Raw genomic sequence first — 19,200 nt, forward strand, 5'->3', positions numbered from 1 at the left:
CCTTCATTTTGTTTTTTAAGTCATTTAGAGGTTAACTTGTTTATCTGCTTTGGATCATTGTCCTGCTGCAGAACCCAAGTACACCTGACAATCCTTCAGGATTGTCTGGTAAACAGCAGAATTCCTGGTCCTATTTATTACAGGGGAAAAGCAGCCCCAGACAATCACACTACCACCACCTTGTTTTATGTTCAGTATGATGTTCTTTTTCTGAAATTATGTGTCGCATCAGTCCTAAGAATATTTTCCTGGGGATCATCAAGATGTTTTTGGGTAAATGTGAGATTTATGTGAGGGCCTTTGTTTTTAATTCCGTTGGAACTCTCCCATTGAAACCATTTTTAACCTCTCTCTATTCAACCCCCGGTCTCTTTCTTATTATTAAATCATTAACACTGAATAACAGAAGTGGGTGTGGCCTGCTGTTCTTTAAATGTTGTTCTGGGGTCTTTTGTGGCCTCTTGGATGAGTTGTTCATGCCCTTTAGAAATAATTCCTTTTTGGAAAAGGAATTAGCCTTTTGGTAGCTCACTTAATGTTATCTTGTGGGTTGATGATATTTCAATAAGTTGACTGTCAATCCACAGACCTGAACCCCTTAAAAAACCTCTGGAATGTATTCAAGAGGAAAATGGATGGTCACAAGCCATCAGACAAAGATGAACTGATTGAATTTTTCACCAGGAGCGGCATATGGTCACCTAGAAGCAGTGTAAAAGACTGGTGTAGAGCATGGCAAGATGCATAAAAGCACCACCCCCCCTCCAAACACACACCCACACCCACACATCAATGACAGAAGAACTGAGCTTGTCACTTTGCAGTAAAATTTTCGCTACATGGTATAAGGATATAGGACATAACAGCTATTAGGTTATATAGTGTCCTAACATTTTTAGGAGGGCTAAATAAATTTAATTATATAATTATTAATATGTTTATGATTAGGGGTGGTTATCACTACTGATTTCTCAGTTCGATTTGACTCCAATTCACGAGGTCCCAATTAGATTCAGTATCGATTATTTTAGTGAAATTTCAGTTACAATAAAAATTGTAGTTTTAATATAAAATATTGTAATTATACAAGGAACACTTAAACTTCCATTGTTTAAATATTAGTGTTTATATTATATTGTATTATATTATATTATATTAGGTTTAACACAAGTTAAATTTATTTTTGTATATCATTTAATGTAGTTAATGCTGACACCGTGCCTCACATCTTTGTACAGTTTGGTATGGTTACTTTGCTCAAGTGTTACATGTGAGTAAAACATAACATGGTTTTAGAACATTAATGATGCTTCAGAAGGCATAGTTTTCAACAACACTGGACATATATAGTGACATTTTAGTTGCATAAAACAAAAACACAAAATGCTTTATAAATTCCTTATTTAGTTGCAAATAAAAGTGTGAAGTTTACCCATACCCACTAGTTCAGATGTGATACTATAATAAGCATAGTGATGATAAAAACACAACAAGCAAAGTGAATAATGTTAATAAAGAAATCTTTATTAAATTCAAAGGAAAAACTGTTTAAAAAGGGAGCTAATGCTGCCTCCAGCCAGTCTAAGCGAAGTTCATCTCTTTCGTTATAAGAGCCTTTTCCCCGGCCATGTAATTGCGTTCATCCCTGGGGACAAAATAATTTGAATTAGTTACAGCGCTTAATGGAGAACACAATCGTAATTTCACTATTTACACGTTAAATCACTCAGTTAATCTAGAGTTATTCTGTCTAACAGTTAAACCTGTTACACTGTATGAGCGCCTGGCACTACTAGTGCGCCTGTGGGGTTTAGCTTATCATGCTAGCAGTGGTTAGCTTAGCGCGCCAGCCAGGTTTGGTACTCGTTTAACTTTCTAGTGAATCGGCTAACCCACTAACGGTAGCTTTTCCTGGTCAGGTCTAACTTATATCAATTACAGGTGAAAATAACACTGGAAAACTTAAACTTAAAGGGTTAAAAAAGTAGTTTGATAAACACATGCAGCAGTGAATGGGAATACAGAAGAAAATTACTCAAATTTTTACAGAAACTTCCCCACAGTGCCGACTCCTGGCCGCCACATAAGACGTGAGACCTTAAACTGTACACATATAGGGGGAAAACGGCTAATTCATAGTAACGATCTCGGGTTTATACCAGTCGATATCATAGCATTTGTGATTTGAATCTAAACATCTATTTTATTATTTATAATGTTCTTGGTAACAAACTGTCATCATGCAGATTTGTAAAGTCAACATTTGTCAGCATGGTTTGTTTATTTTGTAGAGGCAAAGGGAAGGATTCCTTGAATGAGACTGCCAGTCCATCCATCTATGCAGGACTGGCTGAAAAGTTTACTGAGGCTGAGCCACCACAAAAATCCAAGAACTGTAAGGCTTTGCACCACACCCTACACTACACCCCACTACACTTGGTCCTTCTAGTTACTACATACTACGTATGTAACATATCTTACCTGCAGTTTGCCCATTAACCATGGAATGAAAATAATCACTTTTAATCACTAATAAATCACTTTTTGCTCAGATCAGCATTTTCAGTTAAATATATCATATAGCAGATGAACACAGTGATGTTTGAAAAATGTAATGAAGTTTATAGGATGTACAGAAAGTGTGCAATAATTATTTAAACAAAATTAAGCAGGTGCATAAATTTGGGCACTATTGTCTTTTTTTACTGATTTGAATAGGTTTAGCAAAAATTATGGAACATAAAATTAGTTTGGTAAGTTCGTTGAACCTTGACCTACGTACAAAGGTAAGTCCAATTATGAGAAAGGGAGAAATGTGCAAATTATTTTTCTCCTCTCTGCATCTTCTCTGAAGAGTGGCAACATGAACGCCTCAAAACACAACTCTCAAATAACCTGAAAACAAAGATTGTTGAACATCATGGTTCAGAGTGAGAACACAAAAATCTGTCTTAGAGATTTTAGCTGTCAGTTTCCACTGTGAGGAGCATTGTGAGGAAATGGAAGATCACAGACACAGTTCTAGTTAAGGTATGAAGTGGCAGAACAAGAAATCTCAGATAATCAGAGGAGGAGGATGGTGAGACCAGTCATAGTCAACCCACAGAGCAGCTCCAAACACCTGCAACATCATCCTGCTGCAGATGGAGTCACTGTGCATCGTTCACTATTCAGCTCACTTTACACAAGAAGAGGCTGTATGGGAGAGTAATGCAGAAGAAGCCTTTTCTGAGCTCACGCCACAAACTGAGTAGTGAGAGGTATTCTAAAGCACATTTGAACAAGCCAGCTTTATTTTGGGATAAGGTGCTGTGGACTGATGAAACTAAAATTGAGTTATTTGGAGGGCGGTATTGAAAATTGAAAAAAAAATTCAGTTACTTAACAGCTTTCTTGGCTAATCTGCTGTCTACAAATAGCCAGTACCCATATGCAGAAGGCACCTCAAGAAAGCTTTCCATTTTGTGCCCTATTGGCAGTGGTGCACACACTGCAAATTCCATTAAAAGCAGTTGCACATTTTCTGTTAATTTTACAGTAAAATGATTTTTTATTCAATCATTTTTTACATATTTATTTATTTATTTATCACATGCATTGAAACCTTTTTGGTCATTGCCTGCATGGCTTTGGCATAATGTTGCCTGTGTATGCTCTGCATGTGCAGTAACCTTCGAGGATAAGTTTAAGCGAAACCTGGAGCTAGGAAACGCAGAGCTGGAGAAGCGGCGGCAGGCTTTGCTGGAGCAGCAGTGGCGGGAGGAGGAGAGACGAGCTCAGAAAGTCCGGGAGGAGCAGGAGAAGAGAGAGAGAGAGGCTCGTGAGCTGGAGCTCCGGAGAAAGAGGGAGGAGGAGCAGCGTCTGGAGCGTCAGAAGGAGCTTGAGAGGCAGAGAGAGGAGGAGAGACTCAGAGACCTGGAGAGAAAAGAGGTGAGGGGGAGAGGGAGGGGGGAATGAAAAAATAAAACCCTCACAGTGCATCGACAGTGTACCAGAGCACGAAGCAAAGCAAGCTCAGCAGATGTCAAGATAATCTCTGTCTTCAGATATGTCTAATCACATTCACACTCAAGTACGGGATTAATTTACTTTTAATTTATGTATGACTTCAAATCAGGTGTCCTTTGCATCACCTGTCTGCTGCCAACTTAGTTAGCATCAGATCTTGTGTACATGCCCCTCCAAAACGATTGTGTCAGTGAGATTAATCCTATTATTTCTGCTGTACACTAAAAAAAGTTTGGAATTAAAAGAAGAAAAATACATATTATAAAGAGAGTACAACCATTTGGAATGCCCTAAAGAAGTACAAAGGCTTCATCAGAAGATAAAATCCACTTTTAGCAAGAATAATAGGATGGATAGGCTTATAGACTAGTAAGACAAAGGTGAACTTTTACCAATGTGATGGAAAGGCTGACGTTTGGAGAAAGACAGGATTTGCTCATGATCCCAAACCTACCAGCTCACCTGTGAAATTAAATCTCATGGTTTGAAATCGCATTGCTTCTTGTAGGAGGAGCTCGTTAATCTTTATTCATATCAGAAAACTCCAAAGTCCACAGAAAACTTTTGTCTGTAAATTTAAAGAAAGATGCACCCAAACTGATTGGGAAATCCTTCATTATGCAACAAGGTAATGTGACTCTAAACACACTGTCAGGAATTTTGCCATTGTTTTTCAGGGTTGTAATAATGTTGTAAATTATTTAATGAGAAGATGGTAATATTTTAAACATGCTTTCAGGCAGCTAAGAAGGAACTGGAACGTCAGCGGCAGCTGGAATGGGAAAGGAGGAAAAAGCAAGAGCTCCAGAGCCAGAAGAGTCAGGAACAAGAAGACATCATCCTCCTCAATGCCAAAAAGAGAAATCTGGAGATAGAACTCGAAGCTGTGGTGAATCTCTAAAGATCTTTTTTTCCCATTAGTTTTCCATTTTAACATATTAAAAAGTGTAAATAAGACACAAAACCAACTAAAGGAAAATAGATCAGTTATTCACATTGCCTGAAATACCTTTGCTTACTTTCTATATTTCAGGGCAACAAGCACAAACAAATCTCTGACAAACTCCGGGACGCCCAGTTTAAAAGGAAAGTTCAGAAGAATGAACTGGAGAGTATGAACCAAAAGAGAGAGAGCCGCATAATTGAAATGAACTCTTTACAACAGCAGTTTGAGGTGTGATCTGTAGCATATCATAAGGTTAAATAGTTATCAAACTGTGATTAAACTGTATAATTACCTTTTTAGAATGTCTTTCATTTTCTCTATATAACTTCATCGAACTAAGTACATCCAATAATTCTGTGTTCACTGTGTGTTTTTGTGGGGCTCTTACAGGAGCTGCAGAGAAAGATGGCACAGTTGACTCCAGAGCAACAGAAGCTGAATGAAAAACTTCGTTGTCTAAATCTGAACAACTTGTCCAGTAAGAATAAAGAGAAAATAACTTGCCACTTGTGTAAATATAAAATCAAAGATAAAAATAAATCAAACAGCATATAAATAGGCAAAAGTGTTTTTAACAGCATATAAAAACAGAGTACTTTGTCTCATTTTTGACAGCTTCCAAAGTAACCACTTTACAGAAGAGTGTTACAGAGAAGGACCTCAGCTGTCGAAAGCTAAAAGAACAGCTTGATGCTTTGGAGAAAGATACAGCAACAAAACTGTCTAACATGGATCAGTATAAGAAGGACATACAGGTAAAACTAGTGTCATCAAAGCTAAATCAGCACATTAACACAAGCAAACTATATTTACAGTTTAAGACAAACATTTAGACAAGAAAGCTATGCGCCATGCAGGGCTGGGCAATATTGTAAAACAAATTAATCTTTATATTCTTCAAGTATTTTAGCAATTCTCCATTACAATTTAGATTTTTAGTTCTTGCATAATTTTATTTATTTATGAATGTATTTATTTTTACAGTTTTACCATTTTTTTGTGAAGAACAGCACCATTTAAAGTGATTTGTAAGCTATTGTTTCCTTTACAAATCTTTTTTTTTTTTATGATAAGCAGCTCCCTTTAACCTTACAGCAGCTTTTATATTAAACACGGTGCAAAAATAGCTTCCTTGAGTGTGTGTGTGTGTCTCTGTCTGTCTGTCTGTCTGTCTGTCTGTCTGTCTGTCTGTCTCTTGCACTCTTGCCCTTTTTTCCCCCCACTCTTGCAAAAGTGTTTGCCGCAGGATAAAACGTAACTGTGGTTTATCACACCTGAGTTAAATTTCTGTAGCCACACCCAGGCCTGATTACTGCCACACCTATTCTTAATAAAGAAATTACTTAAATAGAACCTGCCTGACAATTAGATGAGGTAGATCAAAAGATTCTCAAAAGCTAGCTTGATTACAGTTGTTGCTGCTAAAGGGTGGCCCAACCAGTTTTCACACAGGGCCATGGGTTTGGATCTTTTTCTCATCTCATCTCATTGTCAACCGCTTAATCCGTGAAGGGTCGCGGGGGGGGGCTGGAGCCTATCCCAGCAGTCATCGGGCAGAAGGCAGGATACACCCTGGACAGGCCGCCAATCCATCGCAGGGCAGACGGACACAGACAGACAAACAGACACATTCACTCACACACTCACACCTAAGGGGCAATTTCAATCAAGTTCCAATTAGCCTGAACGTGCCGTCTTTGGACTGTGGGAGGAAACCGGAGAACCCGGAGGAAACCCACGCAGACACGGGGAGAACGTGCAAACTCCACACAGAAAGACCCGGGTTGCCCCAGCCGGGAATCGAACCCAGGCCTTCTTGCTGTGAGGCGGAAGTGCTACCCACTGCGCCACCGTGCCGCCCTGGATCTTTTTCTCTCTTAATAAAAAAAAAAAAAAACTTTATTTAAAAACTGCATTTTGCATTTACTTGCATTGTCTTTGACTAATATTTAAATTCGTTTGATAATCTGAAACATTTATGCGTAGAAAAAAAAGCAAAAAAAAAAAAAAAACAAGCCCATCTACTGAGATTCCCTCTGGCAGCTTCTATATGTAAAAATATCCATTATACCATTTTGAAAATCCCATTAAAACAGTAATGACAAATTTAATTAATGTTGTGGTAAAACTTTAAAATACATATCATTTACAGTACTTACAACAGATTGTCTCAACCAATTATTAATTAAAACTAGTTAAGACATTATTAATAATACACGTTTTAACTAATGTTCTAACTAATTCTTCGTTATTAACATTTTTACGGATTGAAATTTAGGAAAGATTAATACTGTGTTAATTAGTGTCAACTAATAATTAGTTGAGACATTACTTAACCATTTAATAATATTTATTACTGGTGTAAGCATTGTTATTTGTGAATCTTATTGTAAAGTGTTACCAATCTAGTTAATTTGCAGTTTAATAATTGCAGCTTTTACCCGTTTGTTCAGTGCTGTAACTAGATATAGGAATTATCATAATATGCTGACAGAACAATGCATTTAGAAATAAGACTGCATTTTTTCCATACAGTAATTTTAATTAATCTTATTTGATGAGGTGCAGCAAATTTTGGTTGTTCATTTTCTAAATATTTTGGAAAAAAATCATGCTAAATAGCATGCTAAATGATAATGTCTTTACATATAATGATAAGCTTTTTACAGTAGCACCCGCCCCATCATTGTAGTGAAGTATGAAAATGGTGTTGTAATTTAGTCACTCTAGAATGTGTTTTTTTGGAATCATAGAGACTAATATTAATAACCTGCTTTGCTTTTGTCCTTATGTCTTTTAAACTTGCTGTAGCCCTCGTCTATCTGTCTGTCTGTCTATCTGTCTTTCTGTCTCTGTTTCTCTACTTGTCTTTTTTTCCCTTTGCCTTTGCTGCAGTTTGAGGAAATGGATGACTATATGCTAAAGGTCCTGCTCTCTTTACTGAGCTGTCTTCATAACCTCTTCTTCCTCCTGAAGGTTGTCTCATTCTCTTTCCAGCTTGCAATTTTTCTATCTGCCTCATTTCCCATATCCTCAGTTTGTATGTAGATAGATAGATAGATAGATAGATAGATAGATAGATGGAGTGATAGATGGAGTGATAGATGGAGTGATAGATGGAGTGATTGATGGAGTGATTGATGGAGTGATTGATGGAGTGATAGAGTGATTGATAGATAAAGAGATTGATAGATAGAGTGATTGATAGATAGAGTGATTGATAGAGTGATTGATAGATAAAGTGATTGATAGATAAAGTGATTGATAGATAAAGTGATTGATAGAGTGATATATACTTCATTGATCCTAAAGGAAATTTAGGAATTTTGACATTGTCAAAATCTATATATTTTTTAAAATATAAATGCAGTCAGAATAAGATGTAATTTCAGCGTATTTAGTAATCAAGTTGATAAACCTACATTTTTTTTTGATAAAATGGCCAGTGTTAAAACAACTGTGTGTTTAACAGTTTAATGTTTAAATAAATCACACTGGATAAAATTAATTTAACACTTTTGCGTGTGTGAAAAGTAACTTCAAATTAGTAGCAGCTACCAGCAGCTACAATGTCATAATTGTTGTGCTGTCTATAGGCTATGCTGCATAATCACTCACGCAGCAGATGCATTATCTTGTCTTCTGGATTTAATGTCTGTATTTCATTTAACACAAAAGGTTTGACCTGAAACAGAAACAACCTGAGATATTTACTGAACCAAACACCTGCTCCAGCTCCTTCAAACTTCAGTAAAAGCAGTTACAACTCCTTTGGCACTGTGTTTGATGGAATATTTACCTGCATGTGGATTTGAATGGAATTTACACTGATTAAATATAAGTGCAACTGATACACTGATTAAAATATAAATGCACTTTTGGTTTTTGCTCTCATTTTTCATAAGCTTTACTCAAAAATCTAGGACGTTCCCTATGTACACACATGGCCTTTTTCCTCTCAAATTTTGTTTACAATTGGATCTAGATCTGTGTTAGTGAGCACTTCTCCTTTGCTGAGATAAACCATCCACCAGATGGTTTAAGATGCTGATTAGACACAGTAATTATTACACAGGTGTATCTTGGGCTGGCCACAATAAAAGGCCACTCTAAAATGTGCAGTTTTACAGTACTGTGAGAACCTTGGGGACCACTGTTTGCGTCTCTCAGTGCAGAACATCTTAACATAGAGTTGATCAGGTTGTTGATTGTGTTCTGTGGAATGTTGGTCTACTCCTCTTCAGTGGCCGTGTGAATTTGCTGGATATTGCCAGGATCTGGAACCCGATATATACGCTGATCCAGAGCATCCCAAATGTTCTCGATGGTTGACATGTCCAGTGAGTATGCTGGCCACACATGAACTGAGATTCTTTGTGAGAACAGCAGGTGAGGCTGGGAGCTCCACAAGGCTGTGTTTTCTCCCTTCTGCTCTTCTCACTGTACACAAATGTGTACCTCCACGGACCCCTCAGTCAAAATCCTGAACTTTGCAGATGATTTGACACTCATTGGTCTTATCCAGGACAGTGATGAGTCTGCTTAAAGACAAATTGTTGAGCAGGTGGTCCTCTGGAGCAACCACAACAACCTGGAGCTGAACAAAGCAAAAACAGTGGAGATGAGAGTGGATTTTAGGCGGAGCCCCCCAACCCTTTCAGCACTCACCATCCTCAACAGTACTGTGACGACTTTGGACTCCTACAAGTTCCTTGGCACTACAATCTCCAAGGACCTGAAATGGGACTACAACATTGGCATCATCGTTAAGAGAGCTCAGCAGAGGTTGTACTTCCTGCGACAGCTGCGGAAGTTCAACTTGCCCCAGGAGCTAATGGTGCAATTCTACACCGCCACTATAGAATCTGTCCTCACCGCATCCATCACAGTGTAAGCATCATCAGGTCTGACGAGAGGACCACTGATGTGAAGCTACCAACACTACCAGATTTGGACACCTCCAGAACCAAGAAGCGTGCAGAGAACATTGTCTATGATCCACCCTGGACGTCACCTGTTCCAGCTTCTTCCCTCAGGGTGGCGTTTCAGCCAACTGGAGTTTAAGACTACCAGACTTCAGAGAAGCTTCTTCCCACACGCCATCACACTCATGAACAGTTGAACACTACACCACCACATTTTTGGATACAGTCTGTTATATACTCATGGCTGTTACACCCAAAACCCAATCCATATCCAAGGCATCATGTCTCACTCTTCTACTGTACTGCACTTTTATTTATCTTAAGACAGTGTCTCAAAACACATCAAACTCTTTCTATTTATATAGCTAATTTACTCGGCACTATGTCCATTGCTGCTGCAATCAGCACTTTATTGTAATATACAATTCTCCATATATAAGTTTACGTGTGTGTGTGTGCTGTGAGCTGCTGTAACCAAATGTATGGATGGAACTGCAGTCAGATGAAGCACCTAATGAGAACGATGAGCATGGTGGCTGGTTTCAGACGATCTTGGAGGTGAAAAAGCTGGATGTGTAGGTCCTTTGCTGGTGTCATTACACATGGTCGGCAGTTGTGAGACCAGATGGATGTGCGGCCAAATTCTCTGAAGTGGCTATTCAGTGTCTAATCAGTATCTTGATATGTCACACCTGTGACTGGTGGATGGTTCAGTAAACGAGAAGTGGTCACTAACAAAGATTTATACCCAATTGTGAACTAAATTTGAGATATTTTGTGTACATAGGAAAAGCCTTAGAAATTTTTGTGCAGCTCATGAAAAATGCATTGCGTATTTTTTTTTGTTTGGTGTATAGGCTGCGATTATTGTTACGGCTTGATTACAGAAGGTAAAAGGCTCCAGCATCTTAAATGACCGCAACACATGGTACCTTTAACCCACCACAAAACGTTCTGCAGACCACACCAAAATTGAATAAAGAATTTAAAATATGAACAAATATAGCACATTAATCCTGTAGCCAATCTATGATGACTAAAACCGAGACAATAATATATATAAAACATTTAACTCACATTTGCAACTAATATAAACAGAAGAAATTTTTGGCCAACACCTCCCTAGCAGTACCCCTGCGGCCCACCGGGGCCTCAAAGAATAGCAGTACTCCTGCGGCCCACTGGGGCCTCAAAGAATAGGGGTACTTCTGCGGCCCACTGGGGCCTCAAAGAATAGGGGTACTTCTGCAGCCCACTGGGGCCTCTAAGGATAGCGATACACCTGCGGTCCACTGGGGCCTCAAAGGATAGCGATACACCTGCGGTCCACTGGGGCCTCATAGAATAGCGGTACTCCTGCAGCCCACTGGGGCCTCATAGAATAGCGGTACTCCTGCAGCCCACTGGGGCCTCAAAGAATAGCGGTACTCCTGTGATAACAAGTAATAAAATGTATACATGAATAAAATAAGTTTCATTAACTAATTTATAAAAGGGTCTATGAATGCCTCTTCATCAGGATTTTTTTTGGTGTGCACTAGATATTTTGCTAGAACTAAATAATGCTGTCTAACGGAATATTTTTAAATATTAGTCAGACCTTTTGCTTCCTTTTTTTGTGTGATCCTGCTTCAGTCTTTTTTTAGTTTGACTATAAATGCATGTTAATATCGACCTGTAGCCCAGGGCCAAAAAATACCAATTTTTACATTCTCAAACTGCCTTTTTCTTTGGTCCATGTATTTTTTTGCCAAAATTATGGTTCTCCCGAGTCCGTTCTGTATGATGGTTGATGTTGAAAAGGAGAAGTAAAGCAGTTAAACTCAGATTTTTTTTTCTGACAGGATCTCAGAGAGGCCCAAAGAAATGAGCAGGTGGCTCTGGAGAAACTGTGTAGCATCAAAGAAGACAAACTTTGTGAGCTAAAGAAACGCAAACAAGAGGAACTGGAAAGGAGGAAGAGGGAGGAAGAAGAACAGCGGTGAGCAAATGCTTTAAACTTTAAGTTGATAACAATTTGGGGATTGTGATACTGCCTAATGATTCTTCTCAAATTGCAGTTAAAAAAGAGGCGGAGTTTGGCTTCACAGGTATCAGAGGAGGCATGTTCTAGTGTACAGCCTCCTAGTGTTGGCAGCATTACTAGTTATACAAGTACGTATGAATGGGAATTGGGTAATTGGCCGTCCAAATTGGGTACAAAACAGGTTAATATTAGAAATGAATTAAATGGACACCAATTATTGGGCAGAAATGTATCCAATCCAGAGGAAAGTACTGGGACTAGAGTGCTGTTGTAATGGATTGAGATCCAGCTCCATAATTCTTTGTAATATATTGTTGGCATGGAAAATATTCAGTTTTTCTTTGCAGTCATTTGCTAAAATTAAAAAAGTTCATTTTATTTCTCATTAATCTACACTCAAACTTCCCGTCTAGAAAAAAACAGAAATGTAGATTTTTTTGCAAACGTTATAAAAAAAAAGAAAAGCTGAAGTATCATATGGTCATAAGTATTCAGACACTTTGCTGTGACACTCATATTTAACTTACATGCTGTCCCTTTCTTCTGATCCTTCTTGAGATGGTTCTACTTCTTCATTGGCTGTGTTTAATTAAACTGATTGGACTTGATTAGGAAAGGAACACGCCTGTCTATATAAGACCTCACAGCTCACAGTGCATGTCAGAGCAAATACGAATCATAAATACAGGTCAAACAAACTGCCCAAGGAGCTCAGAGACAGAATAGTGGTAAGGCACAGATCTGGCCAAGGTTACAAAAGAATTTCTGCAGCACTTAAGGTGGCCTCCATAATCAATAAATGGTAGAAGTTCGGTCGACCAGAACTCTTCCTAGACCTGGCTGTCCAGCCAAACTAAGCAACCGTGGAAAAAGAGTCTTGGTGAGAGAGGCTGAGCTCCAGAGTACAGAGACATCCTGAAGAAAACCTCTTCCAGAGTGCTCAGGACCTCAGACTGGTTCACCAAGACACTGGCCCTAAACACACAGCTAAATAACAAAGGAGTGGCTTCAGAACAACAGACAATTCTTGACTGGCCCAACCAGAGCCCTGACCTAAACCTGAGCATCTCTGGAGAGACCTGAAAATGGCTGTCCACCAACGTTCACCATCTAACCTGACGGAACAGAAGAGGAGGATCTGCAAAGGAAGAATGGCAGAGGATCCCCAAATTCAGGTGTGAAAAACTGGTTGTATCATTCCCAAGAAGACTCATGGCTGTACTAGCTTAAAAAGGTGCTTCTTTTTTTAATGAATTTGCAAGAAATTCTATATTTCTGTTTTTTTCTGTTAAGATGGGGAGCTGAATGGACAGAGTGAAACATTTAAAGGAGTCTGAATACTTTCAGTTTCCAATTTACAGCCCATTGATGTATTGTAAATCCCTATTCACTCATTTTATTGTATAAGGGAGCAACTGCTGTATGCTTTTCTCTGCAGGCGCATCATGCAGGAGAAGGAGCAGCAGTGGCAGGAGAAGCTGAGGCGCGATGAGGAGGAGAAACAAAGAAGATTGCAGGAGGAGCGAGAGGCCAAGCTTCGAGAAGAGGAAGAAAGAGAGAGGCAGGCCCGTCTGCAGGCCGCTAAAGATAAGGCAGAGAAGGAGAGCAGGGCGCGAGAGGAGGAGAGGAGGCTGAGGGAGGAAGAGGAGAGGAAACGGAAGGAGGAGGAGGAGTGTAAACTGAGAGAAGAGGAAGAGAGAAGAGAGCTGGAGAGGAGGAGAATTGAGGAGGAGGACCGCAAGAAGCAAGAAGAGGAAAGAAGGAAAATCGAAGAGGAGCGGAGGCAGCTGGAGGAGGAACGGAGGAAGCTTGTAGAGGAGAGGCGCCGACAGGAGGAGGAAAGAAGGGAAGAGGAGAGGAGGAGGCAGGAGAATGAGCAGAGGAGAGTGGAGGAGTTGAAGCGAGAGGAGGATAGAAAAAGGGAGAAGGAGGAAGAGGAGAGAAGGCGGCATCGTGCACAGGAAGCGGCCATCCGTGACGCAGAGGAGCGCAAGAGGAAGGAGGAAGAGAAAAGGAAGAAGGAGGAGGAAGACAGGAAAAGGCGAGAGGAGGAGAAAAAAAAACAAGAGGAAGAAAGGAGGAGAAAGCAGCAAGACGAGGAGTTGGCTGCTGCGGCAAGGCTGAAAGAAGAGCAGCAAAATAAGCTCAGCAATTCCAAATCGGATATTGTCGCTGCTTTGCTCCGAGGACTGGAGGAGAGAAAAGGTAAAACATTTTAGTAATTCAGCCTCAGGCCAAATAGACAATAACTGACTTGGCAATTGATGATGATATAATAATTTCTTTATTAATTTCTATTTTACCCTATAAAACTTTGTGTCAACTGGAAAAAAGGGTAAATCCTCTAGGGCCAGTTGTTCAAAGGAAATCTGATCGGATTTTGGTTATCGGATTGGATCAAATCTGGAAAACGGGTTGTTCAAAAAGAAAAGAAGCATTCTGAAATCGGATCAGATCACGTAATCCAATCCTAGTTTGTAAATGGATCAAACCTTCAGTTTCTGTTGTTCAAAACTTTTCAGTAGGATTTGGATAACTTTGATCCAAAAAAACAGGATTACCCTGATCCCAACAAGGGGTAGGATTTCAAAGTGGATTTCATGAAGAAAATGTGGTAAAACTTTAAAATCAAAGTTTTAAAGTAAAAAAAAAATACATTTGTACAATTTAGTGTATATACATTTACTTCTATTTTACACTTGACCTGTTTAACCATTACAGTGATAAAGTAGACATTGGCTACCAATTAAGCCTTTTTCTATAGTAACGTAAAAATAAAAACAATCTTGACCCCATTAAATAATCCCCCCAAAAGATTTCAATAACAAACAAAAATAATATATTATTTTTTTCATCTACGTCACTGTCATTCATCACTGTATATTAATGTCAAAGAAACATTCATCAGATATGAAGCTGTCAAAAATAATTTCGAACAATTGCAAAGAACACCAGAGTTTGTCCTGGTTCTTCAACAGGCTCAGGTGCATCATAAACATCACAGAGAGGGACATTGCGTCATTGCGAACATTGGGCAGGACAATACATGCAAGTGTTATGTTGCATGCTCCCTGTGGTTCGACTCGCAAATAGTTAAGGCATGCAAAGCGTCTCTGCAGAATGCTTAATTGCTCGTATTGTTTTGCAATAAACAGTATCTTGTTACTGCAAGAAAAGGAGTCATCAACCCCTGTTGTTTCATCTATCTGTTTTTTACATAGCTGGTAATCCGGATTAGGTAATCCTGAAAACTGTGTTTCTGGATCAGGTTGATCCAATCCAATATTGCTTTGAAAAACTGGCTTAAAAGTAAGACAGATCACCTGATCCTGGATAGAAAAAAATGTGATTACCAAATCTGGATAATTTTGATCCGTATTACATTTTTTGAACAACTGGCCCCTAGTAATATAGTGAAGCCATTACAGTAGCAGTATTTAAACAGAAGGTCACTACCCATTTCTTTAGTTTAATTGCACAGGTTATTTTGCTGATTTAAAATTGTGAACAGATGCTGCCTCCAAATAATTATTATATAAAAATAAGTTAAAAATATAATAGTCATAGATTGAGCCGATAGTTATCCAATTACAGTGTCTTAGAGGTGTTTAAAATGTAGCTTTAAACAGGTAGTATACTTCTGCATTTGTGTGTTCATTTCTAGAGAGATGTGTGTAGGGTATGCGACTATGTGCAGGGTATGCTTAGCTGTATGTTCGACTCAGAAATATAAATTGCCGTAAACAAACAAATTACATTCAGGGAAATATTTATTCTATAAAGACTTGTAAGGATTACTGTTACAGAAAATAATTGACATATTTTGTATGTTTCATACCAGGAACACAGCACTGCTAACATGGAAGGTTTTAGCTGTTTTGACGTTGTGATTTGATTTGACTGTGGCCGTATATGGTAAAGGATTTTTCACCTTTATGTCTTTATGATTAAAGGTAATAGGCTGCCCCTACACAGAAAATCAGCAGCTTTGACCAGATTTAATGCGCTGTACGCTTTCACGGCCAGGAACAAGGATGAACTGTCCTTTGAAGCGGGAGAGATAATTGAGGTACTTCAACTTCTAGCCTTCATGGCTAGAGATGCACCAAAATGAAAAAAACATACAAAATACATGTACACCTCTTATTTTTTAAGTATTGGAGCAGTGAGGCCAATGCTTCATTTGCTTTAGACTAAAAACATTTGGGTTTGACATAAGATAAATAGGAGACAAAAGTTAAACATTTCAGCTTTTATTTCCAGGTATTTATATGGCTATGGACCTTGTACACCGTTTGTCTGTGTCACCATTTGTACTGATATGGTCAAATTTACTAGTTTTAGTAAAAACTCTGGCTGCAGCATTTTGAACTAGCTGAAGTTACTGCAGGAACATCCTGACAGTAGCACATTACAATAATCTAGCCTTGAGGTAATGAAGGCATGTACTAATGAGTCATGCAGGAATAGGGCATATTTTAGTCTGGAAATGTTACGGAGGTGTAGAAAAGCTGTACTAATAAGATTAAATATGTGTGTATCGAAGGCTAGATCTGAATCCATGATAAAACCAAGATTTTTAGCCGCTGAACCAGGGGTGACCGAGAAGTCAGCCAGATTTAGCATTAAGTCTGATAATTTATTTCTAGCAGCTTTTGGGCCTAATAGGAGAACTTCTGTTTTTATTATTATTTAATAGGAGAAAGTTGAGACCCATGATTTCACATCTTTTAAACATTCGTTTGTCATCAGGTTTGGCTAATATTAAGAGCTGCGTATCGTCTGCATAAAAAATGTAATTCATTTAATGTTTTTTTAAGACTTTGCCCAGTGGGAGCATATATAATAGAAATCAATGTAGTCAGTATCCAGACTTAAACTTTGTGGCACAGAGCTCTTAGCTTAACTCTCTTCAGTCTCCTCTTTAGCAAGTAAAAAGCCAAGAACTGTCCCTGGTGGTTGTGAGGGTGTTCACTACACTGTGTATGTGTCTGGAACTCATAAAGCCCATCAGAGTGCACTTTATTTGATGATATACAAGTTAGATTTAGTTTAGTAGTTATAATTGTTTGTTTAAGAGTATATCTTTAAGCACCGAGCCAAACTTAAGGAACCATAGGAAAATTATAAATGACAAGATGAGTAATGAGTAAATTTGTGAACTTTCTGAAAAAGTGGTCTTGTGTGGTCAGTGGGACACAGACTTGATGGAGTTATTGCAAGCAAGGGATTTGCAACTAATTTTTATTGAAATTTAAACGGATTATTTTTTTAATTTAGTTCATTCTGTTATCTTGCTCAGAAGACTGATTGGTGGATATCTTCTGAACTGTGTATCAGACCCAGACGTAAATATCTGGATATAAAAGCTGAAATGTTGATCACAAATGTTATAAGTCTACAGCAGAAATAAAGGCCTTGGCCTCACTGTTCCAATACTTTTTTTTTATTTCTTTAAAAGCATTAGTTTTTTTTTGTTATGTTCAGTACTGAGACTTATTTAAAGATGTTTTAAAGTAGGGTCACCCTGTTGTGTGTTTCTGTAGGTGGATGAGACTATTGAAAGAGAGGCAGGTTGGCTGTATGGCAGTCACCAGGGAAAAGTGGGCTGGTTTCCTGAGTCCTATGTTGAAAAGTCAAAGCCTGAGCCTCCCACTAAACCAGCCTCTAAACATCAGTCCTCCCTCTCCATCTCCAGGTGCCAACTGCATCTCATCTTTTAGTTAAACTTCAAACAGTCAGCATTTTGTGAAGCTAAAAAAATGTTTGTTTTTTTCAGCAAACTTAGTGAAGCTGTTGTTTCAAACTCTGCCTTTACCCCTACTAATGCCCCAATGACCACCACTTCTGAGCACAGCCAGGTATGTGACCTCCAGGACTGTTATGTCTTATCTTATATTCACAGAGAAACATTAAGTTCTCCTATACTCCTGGCAGGTTGTTGGGAAGCTTCTGGTTCAAGCCTTGTGTTCATGGACGGCTAAAACAGATAGCCACCTAAACTTCTCCAAGAATGACGTGATCACGGTTCTGGAGCAGCAAGAGAACTGGTGGCTTGGAGAGCTAAATGGAATGCAGGGCTGGTTCCCTAAAACCTACGTCACTGTCCTGAACAGCAGTGATGTGTCCGCCGAGTAAGTTAATTTTTTCTTTGAGAGTGGATACAATAGGCCTATAAGAAGAGTTATTACAAACAAATTATTAGTGGAGAAAAGTCATAATAAGGTTATTAAAACACAAATAGTTGTATTTTACAATACATAATGTTTCATAAAAAATGTTTAGAGGGAGGGATGAGGTGTTATTTAAACAGTAATCAACATACAGTGCATCCGGAAAGTATTCACAGCGCTTCAATTTTTCCACATTGTTACAGCCTTTTCCAAATTGTATTAAATTAATCTCTTTCCTCAAAAATCTACACAAAATACCCCAGTATGACCATGTGAAATGTTTTCTTGAGAAAGAAAAAAAGTAAAAAATATCACATTTATGTAAGCATTCCATAGCGTTCGCCATGAGGCTCAAAATTGAGCTCAGGTGCATGCTGTTTCCACTGATCATTCTTGAGATGTTTCTACAGCTTAAATGGAGTCCACCTGTGGTAAATCCAGTTGATTGGACATGACTTGGAAAAGCACACACCTGTCTATATAAGGTCCCACAGTTGACTGCATGTCAGAGCGCAAACACCAAGCATGAAGTCTAAGCAATTGTCTGTAGACCTCCGAGACAAACTTTTCTCGAGGCACAAATCTGGGGAAGGATACAAAAAATGTTCTGCTGCTTTAAAGGACCCAATGAGCACAGTGACCTCCATCATTCGTAAATGGAAATAGTTTGGAACCACCAGGACTCTTCCTAGAGCTGGCCGGCTGTCTAAATTGAGCGATCGGGGTAGAAGGGCCTTGGTCAGGGAGTTGACCAAGAACCCGATGGTCACTTTGTCAGAGCTCCAGCATTCTTCTGTGGAGAGAAGAGAACCTTTCAGAAGGACAACCATCTCTGCAGCAAACCATCAATCAGGCCTGTATGGCAGAGTGGCCAGGCGAAAGCCACTCCTTAGTAAAAGGCATAAGGCAGCCCATCTGGAATTTGCCAAAAGGCACCGAAAGGACTCTCAGACCAAAATTCTCTGGTCTGATGAGACAAATATTGAACTCTTTGGTGTGAATGCCAGGCGTCATGTTTGGAGGAAACCAGGCACTGCTCATCACGAGGCCAATACCATCCCTACAGTCAAGCATGGTGGTGGCAGCATCATGCAATGGGGATGTTTTTCAGCAGCAGGAACT

At 39.0% G+C, this 19,200-nt stretch overlaps 1 protein-coding gene across 1 annotated transcript in view; it reads left to right on the plus strand.

The window, feature by feature from the left end:
- Positions 1–19,200, plus strand: part of itsn2b (intersectin 2b) — a 109,385-nt gene that overhangs the window by 46,211 nt on the left and 43,974 nt on the right. Inside the window, exons 11-22 of the mRNA XM_049464098.1 lie at positions 2,292–2,395; positions 3,668–3,930; positions 4,748–4,897; positions 5,042–5,182; positions 5,345–5,432; positions 5,570–5,709; positions 11,724–11,860; positions 13,344–14,110; positions 15,859–15,974; positions 17,452–17,603; positions 17,685–17,766; positions 17,843–18,039. Coding sequence (XP_049320055.1) covers positions 2,292–2,395; positions 3,668–3,930; positions 4,748–4,897; positions 5,042–5,182; positions 5,345–5,432; positions 5,570–5,709; positions 11,724–11,860; positions 13,344–14,110; positions 15,859–15,974; positions 17,452–17,603; positions 17,685–17,766; positions 17,843–18,039 — 2,337 coding nt within the window. The remainder of the gene's footprint in view (positions 1–2,291; positions 2,396–3,667; positions 3,931–4,747; positions 4,898–5,041; positions 5,183–5,344; positions 5,433–5,569; positions 5,710–11,723; positions 11,861–13,343; positions 14,111–15,858; positions 15,975–17,451; positions 17,604–17,684; positions 17,767–17,842; positions 18,040–19,200) is intronic.

The sequence above is a fragment of the Astyanax mexicanus genome, chromosome 14 (assembly GCF_023375975.1).
Source record: "Astyanax mexicanus isolate ESR-SI-001 chromosome 14, AstMex3_surface, whole genome shotgun sequence".
In the NCBI taxonomy this organism is placed as follows: Eukaryota; Metazoa; Chordata; class Actinopteri; order Characiformes; family Acestrorhamphidae; genus Astyanax; species Astyanax mexicanus.